Raw genomic sequence first — 19,286 nt, 5'->3', positions numbered from 1 at the left:
AGCATTTTATCTACACTCCCACTAGACCAACACTTAATTCACCTTAAGTATCTGAGGATGATAATTGGTTATCGAAACGCTCGTCATGTAGTTCTGAGTGTTGGTGCAGTGGCGTGTAAACGTTGAGTATCCTCCATGTTACTGGTGTAACTTTCGGAACATAAGCAAAAGCGCGTTATTAAAAAGGATGTATAGAAATTTAAAATTATGTTTATTTCTATTCAGAAACCATAGAGTTCGTTTAATTTGACTTTTGTTAAAAGTAGTGTCTATTTTACGAATATCGGATATTTAAAAACAATAAAATTAATATGAAGGTTATATCAATTAGAATAGTTTGTTTAAATATCAGTCCATTATGGATTTTATTAATTGTTTAAAGACGTCGAAAAATACTTTTATTATAGCCGAAATCGGTCAGAATCATCAAGGTAATATAGAAATAGCGAAAAAATTAATAAAAATAGCAAAGGTAAGTAACATTAATTTGATATTCCGAAAATATTGAAAAACAATTACAGGATTGCGGAGCTGATTGTGTTAAATTTCAAAAAACTGATCTGAAGGAAAAATTTAACAACAAAGCCTTACTTAGACCATACAATTCACCTCATTCTTTCGGAAAAACTTACGGAGAACATAAACAATTTTTAGAGTTCAGTAAAGATGATTATAGAGAATTAAAATATTTCGCAAATAAAGTCGGGATATTGGTCACAGCTTCAGCGATGGATGTAAAATCGCTGGAATTTTTAATTGATCTCGAAGTACCTTTTATAAAAATTGGTTCCGGAGACGCTAATAATTTTATTTTGATTGAAAAAGCTGCGAAAACTGCCATTCCCTTAGTTATATCTACAGGTAAGGTCAAGTAGTTGAATATAGATTAAGGCTTGGAACCGATTCGGGAGGTGTGATTTTTAGGAATGCAAAATTTTGTAACGGTGAAACAAGTTTATCATTTGGTGTCAAAATACCATAAAAATTTCGTTTTTTTACATTGCGTTTCCGCTTATCCGACACCAATAGAAGATATCAATTTAAATGTTATAAATTTGTTCAAGTCAACATTTCCAGATATATTGATAGGGTATTCTGGGCATGAATTGGGTACTCATATCAGTGTGGCGGCTGTAGCTTTAGGTGCAAAGGTAGGAAAATACGTAATTACGTCCGAAAACCGATTTATTTACCAGTTTTTATATATTTTTACCACCCAAAACCCCTCCGCAATTTGATTTATGTGATTTTTTTCATCTACCTGGGTATTAAATGCACATTCAAATTGTATTAATTATTATTATAGTGAAATTCCGCCAAAAATTGAAGATATATTAAAAATTCAATTCATTTTAGTGAAATTCCACCAAAACCTGAGAAATTATCACAAATTAAAATCATTTTCATTATTTTCGAGACGTTTCACCAAAACTTGAGAAGTAAATGATACTTTAAATTGTGTCTATAATGATTTTAGTGAAATTCCACCAAATTTAATCAAAATTTTATTTATTTTCAACAGTTCAGTGATATGAAAAATATCCAATTCACACATTTTTTCTACATTTAATTTTCTCGTTCTAAAACTAATTTACTCACCATTTTCCATTCAAAGCCCCTCCTCACAAATTGATTCATCAAATTTTTTCAATCTGTTTCAGTCTTAACCCCCCATTTTTCACTATTTGTAATACTTGCTTTATAAACAATTTATCCACTTAGAAAAAGCATTCAATGTTATTTTCAGCCTAAACTCCCTTTTTTCCCTATTTGTAACAATTCGTTTATAAAGAATTCGAATACGTTAATTTCAGGTTATTGAAAGACATTTAACTTTAAATAAAAATCAAAAAGGATCTGATCATGCTTGTTCTCTAGATCCTGTTGAATTTCGAAGTTTAGTTACAAATATTAGAAACGTGGAAGCAGCAATGGGTAGGCCAATTAAGGAGTTTCAAATTTCGGAAAAACCTTGTTACGAAAAATTAGGAAAAACTTTAGTTTACACAAAACGGTTAAAAAGTGGTCATAAGCTCGAAAACGGAGACATAAACGTCAAAGTAGCCGAACCTAAAGGTATAGACGGCGCAGAAATGGCGAAAATTATCGGGAAAAAATTGTTAATCGACGTTTTAGAAGACGAATCGATATTGTTTAATCATTTAGAGTGAAATAAAATAAAAACGTACCAAAATCAACGTGTTTCTTTATTAAATACTATTTCTTCCTTTCATATTTCCATACGTACACAGGAGCGCTATCTTTAGATCCTTTCTTCACTTTTTTCGGAGGTAAAACGGTTTTTTTATTTTCCAAACTTCGTTTAACTTCTATCTTTTGTTGTACAACTGCTAATTCTCGTTCTCTTTCAATTCTCTTGGCTAATTCTTTGTATAAATTCTGTCTAGATCTCGCCGATTTCATTAAATCTTTTTCACTCACGTCCGGTAATTCTTTTTCCATCAACATCTTCAGTGTTCTTTCTTTCGCTTCTTTTTTCTTTTCTTTGTCGAAGTATATATGTGTATTGCGTTTTGGAAGTTCTAAACTCGATAAATGAAGTAGTGATTGTATTTTTTCTATTTTTTTGAGTTCTTGAGTTTTTTTCGTGGTTATATATTTCAAATCTTGTGTTCTCATCAACAATAATTGTTGTGGCGTACAATCGTCGTTTTTTTCCTTTTCATAATGTGCTCCGTCTTCGGTTTTAGCATTAATCATGTGGTGATAAAATTCATCTGGATTTTTGTTCAAGGCTCTCTTGCGGAGTATCTTTAACGTATTCTTTTTTTCGTTGAAATCTTTCGCGCGTAACACATAGTCTTTTTTTTTCTCAAGTAGTCCTAAATGAGCGCGATCTTCTGGCTGATGCCGTTCTTTGTGGGTTTTTTGGTGAGCTTTCGCTGCTTTTTTCCAAACAGACATGTTTACACTTACAACGAAAATGTGATATCCTAAATACCCACTTCTTCTTCTAGTTCTATTCTTTAATATACTTGATATAAGCGCATATCCATCCATGAAAAAAAACTATTCCAATCCTTAATAAACCGTTAAATAACGAAAAAAACGCTTAATAATCCAAAATATTGTCAATTAAAACCTAATAAATAAAAAAACTATTTATATAAATATCGTTAGTAACTTTTAAAACCTTATAGTGGCAACCATTTTTATATCATGTCAATATCAATTTGAAAGATTGTTGATGTTAAAATTTTAAGGTTAAGTGAATTGAACGTTTATAAACGAAAAACGTGAGTTAATTTCCAAGAAAATGGTTAGACGTAGTAGAGATCGAAGTAGGACACCAGAAAGAAAACGTAGACGATCTCGTTCAAAAAGCAAAGAGAGATCAAAATCTTCCAGATACAGAAGAAGTAGATCAAGGGAATCTAAAGATTCCAGACGACGAAGTAGATCACGTTCTAAAGAACGTAGAGATAGAAATAGGGAACGAAGGTCGTATAGTAGGGAAAGAGATCGTGACAGAGATCACAGAGACAAAGACCGTAGAAACGAAAATAGCAAATCATCCCGTAGAAGAACTAGATCCAGATCAAAAGAAAAAACTAAAATAGACGATAGTGGGTTGTCGTTCGATCCGGCTAATCTCGATAAAGAGGAAGAACAGAAAAAACTCGAAATGGAAATGATGAAAAGAAGGGAGAGGATCGAGAGATGGAGAGCAGAGAGAAAAAAGAAAGAACAAGAGGCTTTGAAGAAAGACGTGAGTAAAGTCAAAACTGAGCCTGCTACTGAACTTACCGCAAAGAAATGGTCGCTTGAGGATGATTCTGAAGATGAAGATAAGAACGAAAAGGTAAATAAATTATTATATATAAAATTTAATGTTGAAACACAATAAGTGATTTTATAGAGGATGAATCATGTTATAGCAATGATTTTTAAAATCTATGGTGTATTCTAAATTCGCGCCAAAATGTTTCATATGTCACAGCATCTGTTTATATAAAAACTATGAAAAGGTGTGGTGTGGCGTAATTCAATAATTCTCTGTCTTTAAACAATGATGGTGGATTGTTGTATATTGGGTAATTTTATAAATATTGCCTTAACCTCGTTGTTTTGGTTTTAGGAAATCAAAAACCATCCTATTTCAATTAATTTTTTTAAATCTTGTTCGTGAGATTTTAATATTTCGCTAAAAGTCGAAAAACTATTAAAAATTCAACTTATTTTAGTAGTTTTAATGATATTCCACCAAAACTTAAGTAGTAAAGTTATAATTCAAATTTTTTTGTTATTAAAGTTAAGTTCCACCAAAAATTGGAAAATGATAAAAATATTTAACTTATTTTCATAGTTTTAGTGATGTTTCACCAAAAATTAAGTGAAATTCCATTGAAAATTGAAAAATTATTGAAAATTAAATTCATTTTTATAGTTTTTTGTGATATTCCACCAAAAATTTAGAAGCAAAGCATAATTAAAATTGTTATTAAAATGAAATTTCCAAAAAAATCGTAAAATAATGAAATATTCAATTAATTTTCGTAATTTCAGTGACATTCCACCAAAACTTAAGTAGTAAATAATAATTTTAATTATCTTATTTTTTTTATGGTTAAATGCTACCAAAAATTGAAAATTTAGGAAAAAATTCGTCGTTTTAATAACATTCCACCAAAAATTGAGAAGTAAACGATAATTCAAATTGTCTTTATTGTTATTGGAGGGAAATTCTATGAAAAATTGAAAAATTTAAAAAATATTCAACTTAATATCGTAGTTTTAGTGACGTTTCATCAAAAATCAAGTGAAATTCCACCGAAAATTGGAAAATTAAGGAAAAAAAATTCATTTTTATAGTTTTTTGTGATATTCCACCAAAAATTTAGAAACAAAGCATAATTCAAATTGTTATTAAAATGAAATTTTCCAAAAAAAATCGTAAAATAATGAAATATTCAATTAATTTTCGTAATTTCAGTGACATTCCACCAAAACTTAAGTAGTAAATAATAATTTAAATTATCTTATTCTTTTTATAGTGAAATTCCACCGAAAATTGATAAATTATTGAAAATTAAATTCATTTTTATCGTTTTTGTGATATTCCACCAAAAATTTAGGAGCAAAGCATAATTCAAATTGTTATTAAAATGAAATTTTCCAAAAAAAATCGTAAAATAATGAAATATTCAATTAATTTTCGTAATTTCAGTGACATTCCACCAAAACTTAAGTAGTAAATAATAATTTAAATTATCTTATTCTTTTTATAGTGAAATTCCACCGAAAATTGATAAATTATTGAAAATTAAATTCATTTTTATCGTTTTTGTGATATTCCACCAAAAATTTAGGAGCAAAGCATAATTCAAATTGTTATTAAAATGAAATTTTCCAAAAAAAATCGTAAAATAATGAAATATTCAATTAATTTTCGTAATTTCAGTGACATTCCACCAAAAATTGGGAACTAAATGATAATTTAAATTATTATTTTAGCGAAATTCCACCAAAAATTGAGAAAGTTTTAAAAAATTTGTAAAAACGAACATTTTTAGGTAATTTTTTTTTTTTGAAAATGTTCGTTTTTCCGTATAGATTAACAAGAAAATGATTGCGTTTTATAAATTTTTGTTAGCTCGACGTTAAAGAGGAACGAAAAGACGTTTCCGAAGAAGCCAAACAAGTCGCCATCACTTTAGCGGAAACTTTAAAAGAAAAATCCCCCATAAAAACCGAAACCAAAGAAGAAGAAGAAGAAGAAGAAGAAGAAGAAGAAAAAGAAAAAGAAGAAGAGGAAGACGTTGATCCGCTAGACGAATACATGAAAGGCGTCCAAGCGGAAGTTAGAAAAATCAACAAATTCGAAGTGACGAAAAAACCCGGCGACGCCGTACAAAAAAAAGGTTCGCTGGTAATAGTAACCGGCGTTGCCAAATCTAAGAGCAACGTGAAAAAAGGCGAATTGATCGAACAGAATCAAGACGGTTTGGAATATTCTTCCGAAGAAGAACAAGAAGATCTGAAAGACACCGCCGCCAATATAGCCAACAAACAAAAAAAGGAATTGGCCCGCATAGATCACAACAACATCGTTTACATACCGTTCAGGAAGAATTTCTACGTCGAAGTACCGGAAATAGCGAAAATGAAAAACGACGAAGTCGACGCCTACAAAGAAGAATTAGAAGGCATCCGAGTCAAAGGCAAAGGCTGTCCGAAACCGATAAAAACCTGGGCGCAATGCGGCGTTTCCACCAAAGAATTAAACATATTAAAAAAATTAAATTTCGACAAACCGACTCCGATACAAGCCCAAGCCGTGCCGGCCATAATGTCCGGCAGAGATTTGATCGGTATCGCGAAAACCGGCAGCGGCAAAACTTTGGCGTTCCTCCTACCGATGTTCCGACACATATTGGACCAACCGCCGTTAGAAGACACCGACGGCCCCATCGCCATCATAATGACCCCCACTCGCGAATTGTGCATGCAAATCGGCAAAGACATAAAAAAATTCACGAAAAGTTTAAATTTGCACGCGGCGTGCGTCTACGGCGGCACCGGCATATCCGAACAAATAGCCGAATTGAAACGCGGCGCCGAAATAATAGTGTGCACCCCCGGTAGAATGATCGATATGCTCGCCGCGAACAGCGGCAAAGTCACCAACCTACGGCGAGTCACTTATATAGTTCTCGACGAGGCCGATAGGATGTTCGATATGGGATTCGAACCGCAAGTTATGCGTATCATCGACAACGTCCGACCCGATCGACAAACCGTCATGTTCAGCGCCACCTTTCCCCGACAAATGGAAGCTCTCGCCAGGAGGATATTGCAGAAACCGATCGAGGTTCAAGTCGGCGGTAGATCGGTCGTGTGCAAGGACGTCGAACAGCACGTCGTCATATTGGAGGAGGATCAGAAATTTTTGAAATTGTTGGAATTGTTGGGTGTGTATCAGGAATCGGGCAGCATAATAGTTTTCGTGGATAAACAGGAAAACGCCGATATATTATTGAAGGAATTGATGAGGGCCGCTTACAATTGCATGAGTTTGCACGGCGGCATCGATCAATTCGATCGCGATTCGACCATAGTCGATTTCAAAAACGGCAAAGTTAAATTGTTGATAGCTACGTCGGTGGCGGCGCGCGGTTTGGACGTCAAACAATTAATATTGGTCGTCAATTACGATTGCCCGAACCATTACGAAGATTACGTCCACAGGTGCGGTAGAACGGGCCGAGCGGGCAATAAAGGATTCGCTTATACGTTCATAACGCCCGATCAAGGCAAATACGCCGGCGATTTGATCAAAGCTTACGAATTAGCCGCGGTGCAAGTACCGGAACCGTTGAGGAATCTGTGGGAGAGCTACAAGAATAAACAAGAAGCCGAAGGGAAGAAAGTACACACCGGAGGCGGTTTTAGCGGTAAAGGTTTCAAATTCGACGAATCCGAAGCGGCGGCCGTTAACGAAAAAAAGAAATTCCAAAAAGCCGCTTTGGGATTGGCGGACAGCGACGACGAGGATTTGGAACAGGACATCGATCAACAGATCGAAAGTATGTTCGCTACGAAAAGGACGGTCAAAGAGATCAAAGCCCCTTTGGGTATCATAAATCAGGCGGCGTTGAACGCCACCCTAACGACGGCGGTGGATAAATTGGAATTGGCCAAAAAGTTGGCGTCCAAGATAAATTTATCGAAGAATGCGAGTTTGGATACGAAATTCGCGACGCGGCAAGCCGCCGAATCGATATTGAAAGGCAGCGGTCCCCAACCGGCGATAACCGCCAAAACCGTAGCGGAACAATTGGCGGCCAAATTGAATACGAAATTAAATTACCAGCCGAAAGACGACGACGACGACGACGACAGAAACACCGACGACGAACAAACTTTCCGGAAATACGAAGAAGAATTGGAAATAAACGATTTCCCGCAACAGGCCAGATGGAGGGTGACTTCCAAGGAGGCGTTGGCGCAAATTTCCGAATATTCCGAGGCGGGCATCACCGTCAGGGGTACGTACGTACCGACGGGGAAGAGTCCGCCGGAAGGGGAAAGGAAATTGTATTTGGCCATCGAGAGTACGTCGGATATGGCGGTATCGAAGGCTAAAGCGGAAATAACGAGGCTGATTAAAGAGGAATTGCTTAAATTACAAACCGCCGGCCATCATACTTTCAATAAAGCGCGTTATAAGGTTGTCTAAGTTCGGGGACAATCTTTATATGTGTCCGGTATAGTGTTTCGACGGGGGGGTTGTTTTGTTTTTTTCTTTCGCGATGATTACCCCGTAGTAGATGTACGTGTCATTTGGACGCAAAAATATCGAAATCCGTATGAAATTCGTAGGTTACGTTCGTATGTACGGGGTGTGGATGAAATCTATTCTTTTCGAAAACCATTTTCTATCTTATTTTAGTGAAATCGCCCTGTATAGGTACGTGTTTTCCATCATTGATTCAAAAAATGTCGAAATCTGCATAAAATATGTAATTTACATTAAAGAAATGTCAAAATTTATCTAAAATCCAAAATTGCATTCATATCTACGAGGTGTATATGAAATAAAATTATTTCGAGAGTATTTTCTATCTTTTTTTAGCGAAATCACCCTGTATGAGTACGTGTTTTCCATCATTTATTAAAAAAAATGTCGTAATCTATCTAAAATCCAAAATAGCATTTATATCTACGAGGTGTGTATCAAATATATTTATTTCGATAGTATTTTCTATCTTATTTTAGTGAAATCACCCTGTATGATTATCTGTTTTCGATCATTGATTCAAAATATATCGAAATTTATCTGAAATCCAAAATTGCATCCATATCTACGAGGTGGATATCAAATATAGTTTTTTCAAAACCATTTTCTATCTTATTGTAGTGAAATCACCCTGTATAGGTACGTGTTTTCCATCATTGATTCAAAAAATGTCGAAATCTGCTTAAAATGTGTAATTTGCAAACGAAAAATGTCGAAATATATCCAAAATTGCATCATAGCTACGGGGTGTGATTAAAAATATGAAATATACTTGTTTCGAGAGTATTTTCTATTTTATTTTAGTGAAATCACCCTGTATGATTATCAGTTTTCCATCATTGATTTAAAATATATCGAAATTTATCTAAAATCAAAAATTGCGTCCATATCTACGAGGTGTATATCAAATATACTTTTTTCAAAACCATTTTTTATCTTATTGTAGTGAAATCACCCTGTATAGGTACGTGTTTTCCATCATTGATTCAAAAAATGTCGAAATCTGCATAAAATATGTAATTTATATTAAAAAAATGTCGAAATTTATCTAAAATTCAAAAGTTCATTCATATCTACGAGGTGTGTATCAAATATACTTATTTCGGAAGTATTTTCTATCCCTGTATATTTGAATGAAAATTCGTTAGATTTTTCCATCACGTGTTCAAAAAATAACTTTTTATAAGTGCACTCAATATATACAGGGCTTTTATACGATTTAGTTTAATTATGTGTACAGGGTATAGTTAAAAGTATCTATCGCACTTTTCTTATAATACTAATATCACCCTGTACGTCATAGAGATTGAAAAAAAGCTTTTTGTTGTCAATTGACTGTATTTTTATAATTGTTCTTCTATTCTTTTCCTATATAAATTGTATCAATAAAAATAAAAGGACTTGAAATATATTTTTATTTCAAAATTTTTCATAACTTGTACTTTAAACATATTTATTAAATTGTAAATATGTTGTATCTAACAAAATAAGACATAATTTATTTTATTATCTTATTCATATACGAACTAAATAAACTAGTTTTTTATAAATACGTAAATGGTGAATAGAAAATATAATTTAGAGACTTTTCATTTGAATTTCCCGCACCCCGCTTTTGACAACTGATTATATTCAATCCGGACGTGATTGCTTTGATTACACGATACAAATGTTGAACGTTTGTGATTCGTGTTCTAATTGACATATGACAAATGAAGTTTCTTTCAATAAAGTTTTCATGTAATGTGTTATTACATGGTTGCAGTAAATAATTAAACGTTATGTTGTGATTAAATTAAATATATAATTTGAAAATGGCTAAAAAAGTCGACGTCAATTTTCAATCGAAGATAAGTAGAAACGATCGTTTCGCGCAAATGTCTCAACAGGAAAAATTAATCGAACAAAAGAAAAGGGAAATACTAGCGAAGCTCGACGCCAAAGAAAAAAGTAATAAAGTTGATAAACCAAACGCCGAAAATACCAACAAACAAATCAACAAAAGGTAACATGAGATATTTTACAAACTAAAGGTATTAACATATTATTAATTTAGTAATTCCGAATCAAATTGTGGCAATAAAGAAGTTAAAAATATATTTTCTAATGACGGATCGTTCCTTAATCAATTCAAACAGTTAAAAGAAACCAAAAAACTAGATTCGAAATTTAAAGGATTTAATAGATCCAAAGGAAGACATGATAAACTCTCAAGGTAAGTGAATTAATTTTTTTTCTAAATAAATTTTTAATTACGTAAAATTAGTTCATGTAATAACCTTTTGGACAATTTCTTCTATAGTATTTTATGATTTGTTTGTAATAAAAGATGAATAATGGATTTATATGAATTCCTATCTAATAGAAATATATTTCTTTTATTTTTGATATTGTACGAATTTGGGAAGCTTCAAAAAGTATTTAAACAATATTGAACTGCACTTTAAATTATAATTTATTGATGTAACGTTGTATTTTCGAGTTTTTACCTAATTTATTTGCTATTTTTATCACTTTTAGCTGCAAATTTGGTTGATACACGCTCAATTTCAGTCTTTCAGATCTATTTGATTCAATTTTTTGACGATTTTATACCAAATTTCTCATTTATTTGCAATTTTCTCTATTTATATGACTTTTAACTTCAAATTTAGTTGATAGAAGATCAATTTCAGTCTTTTAGACCTAGTTAAATGAATTTTTCGTATTTATAAGTTTCAGTATCGTTTCTATCAAGTATTTACTGTTATTTTAGTGATGATAGACACAAGTTGGATAGAAGGCCAACTCGACAGCGTTCCCTTTCGCCTAAAGACCGTCAACAACCAAAAAGATCGACTCGTTTCGACAAAACAACAAATTTTGAACCCAAAATAACGATAAACACTTCGTTCAGTTCATCTTTGATACAAACTCAATCACAACCGCCTCCCGAACCCCCCCAAATACAATCCGTTAATATAAACACCCAAAACGTAACGGGTCCACCTTTATTAAAGAACGTACTGCCACAACAAACAGTAACATTTCAAAATATACCAGATCCACCCATTCCGGAAACCGTTATAACTGCATCTCCGGTACTTTTAAACGTACCGCCTCCTCAATTGGTTCTCAGTCAGGTTTCCAATCCCATTATAACCACGGTTAATTTACCGAGTAATATAGCACCTGTACCACCTCCTTGTTTATCTACAGTCGAATTATCTAGTATACCGCCGCCGAATCCCATACAAATCCACAACATCCCCCAACCGGAACCTCTAAATACCCTAAATATACCCCAACCGGCTCCTTTACAAGTCCACAACATCCCGACCCCGACTACCATTCAATTAAGCAAAATACCAACCCCCAAACCGTTGGATTTGTTATCTATACCGACTCCATGCGAAGACGGTTTATCCAATACGGATTTCATTAGGAATATACCGCCTCCTAATAAAACTATACCGCCTCCGTCGTTGATACAAGAAAATCGAATTCTGTTACCGCAATCTCAAACCATTACGGTACCATCTACCCAGAACGTTCTGATTCACGGTATACCTTCCACTGATACGGTACCGACAGGTTTTTCGTCGGTGACGGTCGCTTTACCGGTGGTCGTGGGACAGGTTACTAATAATATACCGTCTCTAATGGCTCAACCAATTCTACCGCCTCCGGGGATTGTTAATGTTAACGTCAGTTGCCCGCCGCCTTTGTCTCTACAGAATTTCGTCAATCGACCGCCACCTGTTGGGTTTCCTCCACCGGCACAGGCGCCAGAGTCGAATGATGTGAATACAGGTAATTTTTTTTTTGGAAATTTTGTTTTTTATATGTAAATTTCAAGGTTTTTTTCGATATTTTCCTCTTTATTCACACTTGAACGTGGTACTTGTGGCGTTTGATTGTCTTTGGGCCATTTTGACTTTTTTATCAATTTTTTTTCTCGATTTTATGGTTTTCCTGCCATCCAAGTCGCCGGATCCGACACCAATTGATCATTTTTTTAAAATATTTGGATTTTGCAGCTCAAAATTGCTCAAAGTACGATTAGACGCCCGATTATTCTGTAATAGTCTTTTTTTAAACAGGGATGACTTAAAATTATCCATAAAAAATAATTAATACCGGGAAAATTTGGAAAAAAAAATTCTTTTACTCATTAATTGAACCGGGAATGAGTGTATTGTCGAAAATGTATCGGATCTAATAATGATTTAATGGATTCAACGATAAATAATTGGATCTGTTGTTAAATTAATGAAATCAACGATAAATAATTGGATCTGTTGTTAAATTAATGGATTTAATGGCGAATGGTTGGATCTGCTGTTAAATTAATGGATTCAACGATAAATAATTGGATCTGTTGTTAAATTAATGGATTTAATGGTGAATGGTTGGATGTGTTGTTAAATTAACGGATTTGGTGATGAATAATTGGATCTATCTATAAATGGATGGTTGTTGTGATACATTTATTTATTTATTATTTATTTTTGTGCAAATTCGATGGTTTGATAGATCTTTAGATCATTGAATTGATGGATCGTGCGTTAAATCCATTAATAAATTGATAACTCGTTGGATCTTTGATTAATCTTATAAAATGATTGATAAATGGATGGATCGATGGATAACTAGTTAAATAGATGGTTGGATCTCGTATTAAATCCATTGAAATATTGACAAGTCATTGGATCTTTCGTTAATTCAATGGATCAATTGACAAATAATTGATTAATCGATGCATCTTTTGGTAAACGTATCGGTTTATTGATAAATCGATTTGAAATTGATTAAGAATTAATTTTGTCGGTAAATTTGACGGATTTAATGATGAATGGTTGGATCGATGGTTAACTAGATGAATGGATGGTTGGATCTCGTGTTAAATCAATTAAAATACTAATGAACCGTTGGGTTTTGTGTCAATTGGATAAATTAATGGATCATTACACAAATAATTGACGGATCTTGTGTTAAACCTATTGAAGTATTGATAAAACGTTGGAGTTTTTGTTAATTGTATAAATTTATGGATCAGTAGGTAAATAATTGATTAAGAAATAATTTTGTTGGTAAAATGGATCGATGGTTAACTAGATAAATAGATGGTTGGATCACGTGTTATATAAATTAAAATATCGTTAAAACGTTGGATTTTTTGTTAATCGTATAAATTGATGGATCGATGGATTAGAAATTATTATTTTTTCAAAAAATTAATGGATTTTTTTTTTTAATTATAAATTAACGGATCCAATTATTTAATAATTAATAAACGATTCCATCTACCATTATATGGATCTTGTGTCGAATGTATCAAAAATAACTAATGGCTGGATCAGTTAATAGAATAACTAATTAACTGATGGATCTTTCGATAATTAATTAATTTGATGGATCTTTTGATAAATTATTGGATGTAATGATGAATTTGATGGATCCACGGTCGAATAGAAGAATGGACGATAAATGGATTAGTCGGTCGACATTTAGATCCATCGGTTAATAAATAAACGGATCCGCGAATCGGTAATATACAGGGTGAATCGATAAATTAAATACATTTTATTGGTTTTTTCTTTTTTTTTTAGAAAATTCTGTCGAATCCAATTCTTATAATACGGGGTGAATCGTTAATGCGAACTGTTTTGTTTTTATATTTTCGAGGTTTTTGTCGAAATTATACGGGGTCGATGCGAAAATTTATCATTATTTTTCTTTCGGTGTTGATTAAATGTCGAAGTCATCCCTGTATCTTTGTCGGGGCGATTTTTAGTGACGTGTTGTGAAGTTTTCCCCTCAGGTACGCCGGAATACGAGGCGATGGCGTCTCTGGGGCGCATGGTGGCCGAATGCGGAGACACGTTCGAGGACGTCGTCAGACAACGAAAAGAACAAGATCCCAGATTGTGGTATGCGTGGCAGAACTACACAAAATAATAATAAAAATAAAAAAAAAAAAAATTAGATCTTGGTGGTTCGAGTTCGATTATTACAATTTTTGTTTATTGTAATTTTAGTGCGATTAATACGGATTTTTGGTTTTCGGTTTACGACGATTTTTTTTTATTTAATAATAATTAATAATCGGGCTTGATCCATCGCGTTGTCGTTTACGGTTGAATTTTATCTATGGAAATTTTTTTTTTTTGTTTTTTGGAATGTTTATAGGTTCTTGTTTGATAAGGATTCGGAGGCTTACAAGCAGTACAGGGAGTTCGTAGATCGGGTTAAAAGGACGACGAAGGAATCGGAAACAGTCAAACCGGAAGATAAATACGAACCGGAAATGGTATTGGAAGATATCGAGAATAGTAAAGAGGAGCAGAATAAAAGTTCGGGGGATCAGGTTAGTGTGGAATTGTGCGGTGATTTTTTATTGGGAAATGTGTCTAAGGGGGGCGAATTTTTTTTCTTAATTTTTTTCCATTTTTTTCTTAATTTTTTTTTCATTTTTTTGCATTTTTTATGTATTTTTTCCTTAATTCTTTTTTTTTCAATTTTTTTTTATTTTTTTTGCATTTTTTCTTTTTTTTAATTTTTTTTTTTCAATTTTTTGATTTTTTTTCAATTTTTTTGTATTTTTTCCTTAATTCTTTTTTTTCAATTTTTTTTTTATTTTTTTTGCATTTTTTCTTTTTTTCTTTTTTTTGCATTTTTTCTTTTTTTTAATTTTTTTTTCAATTTTTTTGCATTTTTTTCTTTTTTTAAATTTTTTCTTAATTTTTTTTCAATTTTTTTGCATTTTTTTCTTTTTTTCTTTTTTTTTTCAGTTTTTTTGCATTTTATTCTTTTTTTTCAACTTTTTTCTTAATTTTTTTCTTTTCTTCAATTTTTTTGCTTTTTTTTTCAATTTTTTTCAAAATTTTTGTTTAATTTTTTTTGTTTTTTAATTTTTTTTTAATAAATTTTTATTTATAAATAAATGCCCAAATTTTTGTGTTATTTTATAATAATTTTATCAAAAATTCATTAAAACGTGTATTTTTCGACCATATTCAGAGAATTATTTTTTTCGTGAAAAAAAACTTTTGTCACTGAAAATCCTCAAATTTCAAAAAAAAAAAAGGTTAAAACACTGATTTTTTCTAAATTAAGACCTTTTTTATAATCTTTCCATTTTTTTTTAGTTTTTCAAAAATGCTGTAAATTTTTCGATTTTCAAAAAATTGCTATTTTCTGGAAAAAACTGCAAAAAACAATTTTGATTTTTTCAAAAGAGTAGGTTTTTAATTTTGGAGATTTTTTATTAAAAATTGGTAGTATATTTATCCAAATTTTGATTTTGATAATTTTTTGAAAAATTAACATTTTTGAAAATAAAAAAACGCAAATTTTATTTTTCAGCATTTTGAAAAGTTTCGATATTTTTGAAAATCGGTTCAAATGTAATTTTTTTTTTTTTTGGAAAAGAACGTATTAAGGTAAGGGGGGTAACGCGATAATAATGTTCTTGGTTTTTTATTATTTTTTGTTATTATTCAAATTTTTCGTTATTTTGTTACCTATAAATAAATTTCTAGTTTATAATATTTCGTATTTAAAAAAAATTTTAAAATATGCGATTTTTTCATAAAAAACGACAATTTCCTTTAGAACTAATTTTATTATTATTTTTTCATTTAAATCCAATCAAAAGATGTTTGGAAAAAACGTAGAAAATTATTTAAATTTATAAATTTTTTTTTCGATTTTAAAAAAAAATCTTCATAAATTCATAAATAATTGAAAAAAGTCATATACGAATTATTTTCGAATTTTACAAAAAAATTTACAATTTTTAAAATATTTTTCATTTTTTGAAAAACTAACGAGAATTTCGGAAAATATAAAAAATAGTTATTTTGATATTCTTGAAAAAATTGAGGTTAGGTTACACACTATATTTCCTAGAAAAATCTCCATTTTCAGAGCGACGAAAATTCCGAAAGGAAACGAAAGCGAAAAAGCAGATGGGGCAATAAAGATCCTAACGTACCCCCGCCCGCAGTCGCGTACACACCCCCGATCGCCACCCTACCAATGATGCCGATACAACCCCCCCAATCGAGTAAGTCGATTTCCAAACGATAATTTTTCTTTTTTTTTTTTTTTTTTCAAACAAATTTCCCCCCCTTGCAGATCCGGTGGTACTATCGAAAATAACCCGCAACGATCCCGGACTGATCCAATACGCCATCAACACCTACGGCACCTCCAACCTATCCGAGGAAGATTGGAAGAAAGCGGAAGACAATTACAAGGTGAACCTGTTGTATCTGGATATGGTGAAGAAAAAAGAAGAGGCGGAACGATTGAAATTGGCCGGTAAAAATAAATACGAGTACGATTCGGACGAGGACACCGAGGGCGGTACTTGGGAACACAAAGCCAGAGAAAAGGAAATGATGAATACCCAATTGTGGGCTAACGAATTGACCAAACAGGCCGAAGGTAAACACCACATCGGTGATTTTTTACCGGCGGAGGAATTGAAGAAATTCATGGAGAAATCGGCGAAGGAAACGCACGTTTCCGATTACAAGGAATTCCAAATTAGGGAGGATAATATCGGGTTTAAGATGTTGCAGAAATTGGGGTGGTCGGAAGGGGAAGGTTTGGGATCCAGCGGAATGGGTATCGTCGAGCCGATTAATAAGTAATTCGTTTGAATTGTTGTTGTTGTTGTTGTTTTTTGTAATTTTTTTTTGTTTCGTAGGGGGCCGCCTAGGGAGCATACCCAAGGTTTGGGTTTGAACGAATCCGAAGAAGATGAGGACGAATATCAATCGTACAGGAAAAGGATGATGTTGGCTTATAGGTTCAGACCGAATCCTTTGGTAAGTCGTTTGCTTTTTTTTTATTATTAAAAAATATTTCGATTTAATGTTTATATAAATATTTTTCTAATTTTTATTTATTTTGTTTTGAATATTTTTTTTGTTTATTTTTTAAACAATATGGCCAATTTCTGTTCCCAATAGAAAAAAAAACAAATTTCCAAATTTAAATATATTTTTGTTTAATTTTTTTTGGTTGTTTTGTTCAGTTTTTTGTTTTTTTTTTAATTAATTTTGAATTTTTTATATAATCCATCAAAATTTCGCTTACAATAGAAAAAATATAGAAATTCAAATTTTTTTACCAAATTTTTTTGTTTAATTTTGTATTTATTTTATTTTTTACGAATTTTTTGTTTGTTTTTTTAAAATATATTTTTTATACAAAAACATGGTCAATTTTCGTTTCCAATAGAAAAAAAAACAAATTTCCAAATTTAAATATATTTTTGTTTAATTTTTTTGGTTGTTTTGTTCAGTTTTTTGTTTTTTTTAATTAATTTTGAATTTTTTATATAATCCATCAAAATTTCGCTTACAATAGAAAAAATATAGAAATTCAAATTTTTTTGTTTAATTTTGTTTTTATTTTATTTTTTACGAATTTTTTGTTTGTTTTTTTAAAATATATTTTTTTATACAAAAACATGGTCAATTTTCGTTTCCAATAGAAAAAAAAAACAAATTTCCAAATTTAAATATATTTTTGTTTAATTTTTTTAGTGGTTTTGTTCAGTTTTTTGTTTTTTTTTAATTAATTTTGAATTTTTTATATAATCCATCAAAATTTCGCTTACAATAGAAAAAATATAGAAATTCAAATTTTTTTGTTTAATTTTGTATTTATTTTATTTTTTACGAATTTTTTGTTTGTTTTTTTAAAATATATTTTTTTATACAAAAACATGGTCAATTTTCGTTTCCAATAGAAAAAAAACATAATTTCCAAATTTAAATATATTTTTGATTCATTTTTTTTATTGTTTTGTTCAGTATTTTGTTAGAAAATAGAAAAAAAATAGAAATTCAAATTTTTTTTTTAATTTTGTATTTATTTTATTTTTTACGAATTTTTTTGTTTTTTTGGCAACAATATGGCCACCTTTTGCTTACAATAGAAGACAAAATGGAGTTGCAAATTTATATATTTTGATTTTGTTTTTCTTTTGCTTTATTTTGTTTTTATTACTTTTGCTTTTGTTTGTTGGCTATTTATTTTTTATATTTTGGTTTTTTTTTGCATTTTTTTTTATTTTTGTTGTTTATGTTTCAATTTTTGAAGGAAATTGATTGATTTCCTGTTCCACCAAAACCAATATAATTATTTCTATTTTTATTTATTTTGTTTTAAATTTCTGTTTGTTTATTCGTTGTTAATTTTTTGTTTCGTTCATTTGTTTTATTATTTTTGCTTTCGTTTGTGACTGTCAATTTTTTATTTCATTCGTTTGTTTCATTTTTGTTGCTAATAATTTTTTGTTTTTTGAAATGCGCTTTAGATTTTGCTTAACTTTTTGTTTTTCCAACTACCATTTTGGCAAAAAATAAGCTTTAATTGACATTTTCATTGTTTTTTGTTTTGATATTATTTCGAATTAAATTTATAGTACAAAAACCCAAAAAATGACGTCTTCATCGACATTTGAAAATTTGAATGTGTACATTTGAATCCGCAATCATTATAATACGAGGTTCGTCCGAAAAATATCGTATCTACCTTGATATATCCGTTCCAAAACTTTCGAACGAACTCTATGTGACATAAACGTTAACAATAAGTCAAAACAATCTCATAATGTTACTTGGTGATTGGTTTTTTTAATCAGGATGATGACGTAACGGTTTTCTCATAATTCTGACCTAATTTCCTGTTAACCGGATTGAAAATTCTTCCGGAATAACTTGTTAAGGCGAAAATACTTTTAGTACGAACCTCGTATATAGGTTTTTTTTAATCGTTGGTTATTTTTTGTTCCAGAATAATCCACGTCGACCTTATTATTGATTTAAATTTTTTAGCATGTCCTATATATTTATATATAGTGTTTATAAAATTGCTAGTCCGTTTAAATTGTTTTGTAAATAATAATTATGGAATTGTATATTATAATTGAAAAAAAAATAGCTTCATTATATATTATTTATTCGATTTTTGAATTTATTTCGTTTTAACCTCAATTCCTTTATAATTTTTTACTTTTTTTTAA

General features: G+C 31.0%; 4 protein-coding genes across 6 annotated transcripts; 3 read left to right on the top strand and 1 right to left on the bottom strand.

Moving 5' to 3' along the window:
• The first annotated feature begins 165 nt into the window (after nucleotides 1–165).
• LOC130895549 (sialic acid synthase) lies at nucleotides 166–2,198 on the top strand. Its single transcript, XM_057802903.1, has 4 exons — nucleotides 166–472; nucleotides 522–861; nucleotides 925–1,151; nucleotides 1,815–2,198. The coding sequence occupies exons 1-4, from the start codon at nucleotides 359–361 to the stop codon at nucleotides 2,169–2,171; spliced, it is 1,038 nt and encodes a 345-aa protein (XP_057658886.1). The 5' UTR covers nucleotides 166–358; the 3' UTR covers nucleotides 2,172–2,198.
• LOC130895554 (probable U3 small nucleolar RNA-associated protein 11) lies at nucleotides 2,187–2,952 on the bottom strand. The gene has a single exon (XM_057802909.1). The coding sequence runs from the start codon at nucleotides 2,923–2,925 to the stop codon at nucleotides 2,218–2,220; it is 708 nt and encodes a 235-aa protein (XP_057658892.1). The 5' UTR covers nucleotides 2,926–2,952; the 3' UTR covers nucleotides 2,187–2,217.
• Nucleotides 2,953–3,180: 228 nt separating this feature from the next.
• LOC130895546 (probable ATP-dependent RNA helicase DDX46) lies at nucleotides 3,181–9,667 on the top strand. 2 transcript variants are annotated; one of them, XR_009059474.1, is made up of 3 exons: nucleotides 3,181–3,823; nucleotides 5,615–8,614; nucleotides 9,225–9,667. XR_009059474.1 is itself a non-coding variant. In XM_057802899.1 (2 exons), exons 1-2 carry the CDS (start codon nucleotides 3,278–3,280, stop codon nucleotides 8,198–8,200), a joined length of 3,132 nt encoding a protein of 1,043 aa, XP_057658882.1. In that variant the 5' UTR covers nucleotides 3,181–3,277; the 3' UTR covers nucleotides 8,201–9,667. The 2 variants fall into 2 exon arrangements, 1 of the variants encoding a protein (XP_057658882.1); XM_057802899.1 differs by having other exon boundaries at nucleotides 5,615–9,667.
• Nucleotides 9,668–9,960: 293 nt separating this feature from the next.
• Nucleotides 9,961–19,228, top strand: LOC130895544 (SURP and G-patch domain-containing protein 1-like). 2 transcript variants are annotated; one of them, XM_057802897.1, is made up of 9 exons: nucleotides 9,961–10,265; nucleotides 10,317–10,475; nucleotides 11,016–12,052; nucleotides 14,064–14,172; nucleotides 14,432–14,609; nucleotides 16,172–16,310; nucleotides 16,382–16,898; nucleotides 16,959–17,079; nucleotides 19,058–19,228. In XM_057802897.1, the coding sequence occupies exons 1-9, from the start codon at nucleotides 10,075–10,077 to the stop codon at nucleotides 19,082–19,084; spliced, it is 2,478 nt and encodes an 825-aa protein (XP_057658880.1). In that variant the 5' UTR covers nucleotides 9,961–10,074; the 3' UTR covers nucleotides 19,085–19,228. The 2 variants fall into 2 exon arrangements, with proteins under 2 accessions (XP_057658880.1, XP_057658879.1); XM_057802896.1 differs by having other exon boundaries at nucleotides 9,962–10,265; nucleotides 14,052–14,172.
• The last annotated feature ends 58 nt before the right edge of the window (nucleotides 19,229–19,286 follow it).

The sequence above is a fragment of the Diorhabda carinulata genome, chromosome 6, assembly GCF_026250575.1.
Source record: "Diorhabda carinulata isolate Delta chromosome 6, icDioCari1.1, whole genome shotgun sequence".
NCBI classification, from domain to species: domain Eukaryota; kingdom Metazoa; phylum Arthropoda; class Insecta; order Coleoptera; family Chrysomelidae; genus Diorhabda; species Diorhabda carinulata.
Note: the sequence above shows the minus strand (reverse complement) of the source record. Positions and strands in the feature narration are given on the sequence as shown.

Coding starts and splice junctions, on each gene's coding strand:
- LOC130895554 (XM_057802909.1), bottom strand. CDS start 2,925: ATGTCTGTTTGGAAAAAAGCAGCGAAAGCTCACCAAAAAACCCACAAA.
- LOC130895549 (XM_057802903.1), top strand. CDS start 359: ATGGATTTTATTAATTGTTTAAAGACGTCGAAAAATACTTTTATTATA. Junction 473..521: donor AATTAATAAAAATAGCAAAG/GTAAGTAACATT, acceptor AAACAATTACAG/GATTGCGGAGCTGATTGTGT. Junction 1,152..1,814: donor CTGTAGCTTTAGGTGCAAAG/GTAGGAAAATAC, acceptor CGTTAATTTCAG/GTTATTGAAAGACATTTAAC.
- LOC130895544 (XM_057802896.1), top strand. CDS start 10,075: ATGGCTAAAAAAGTCGACGTCAATTTTCAATCGAAGATAAGTAGAAAC. Junction 10,266..10,316: donor AACAAACAAATCAACAAAAG/GTAACATGAGAT, acceptor TTATTAATTTAG/TAATTCCGAATCAAATTGTG. Junction 16,899..16,958: donor ATCGTCGAGCCGATTAATAA/GTAATTCGTTTG, acceptor TTTGTTTCGTAG/GGGGCCGCCTAGGGAGCATA.
- LOC130895546 (XM_057802899.1), top strand. CDS start 3,278: ATGGTTAGACGTAGTAGAGATCGAAGTAGGACACCAGAAAGAAAACGT. Junction 3,824..5,614: donor ATGAAGATAAGAACGAAAAG/GTAAATAAATTA, acceptor AATTTTTGTTAG/CTCGACGTTAAAGAGGAACG.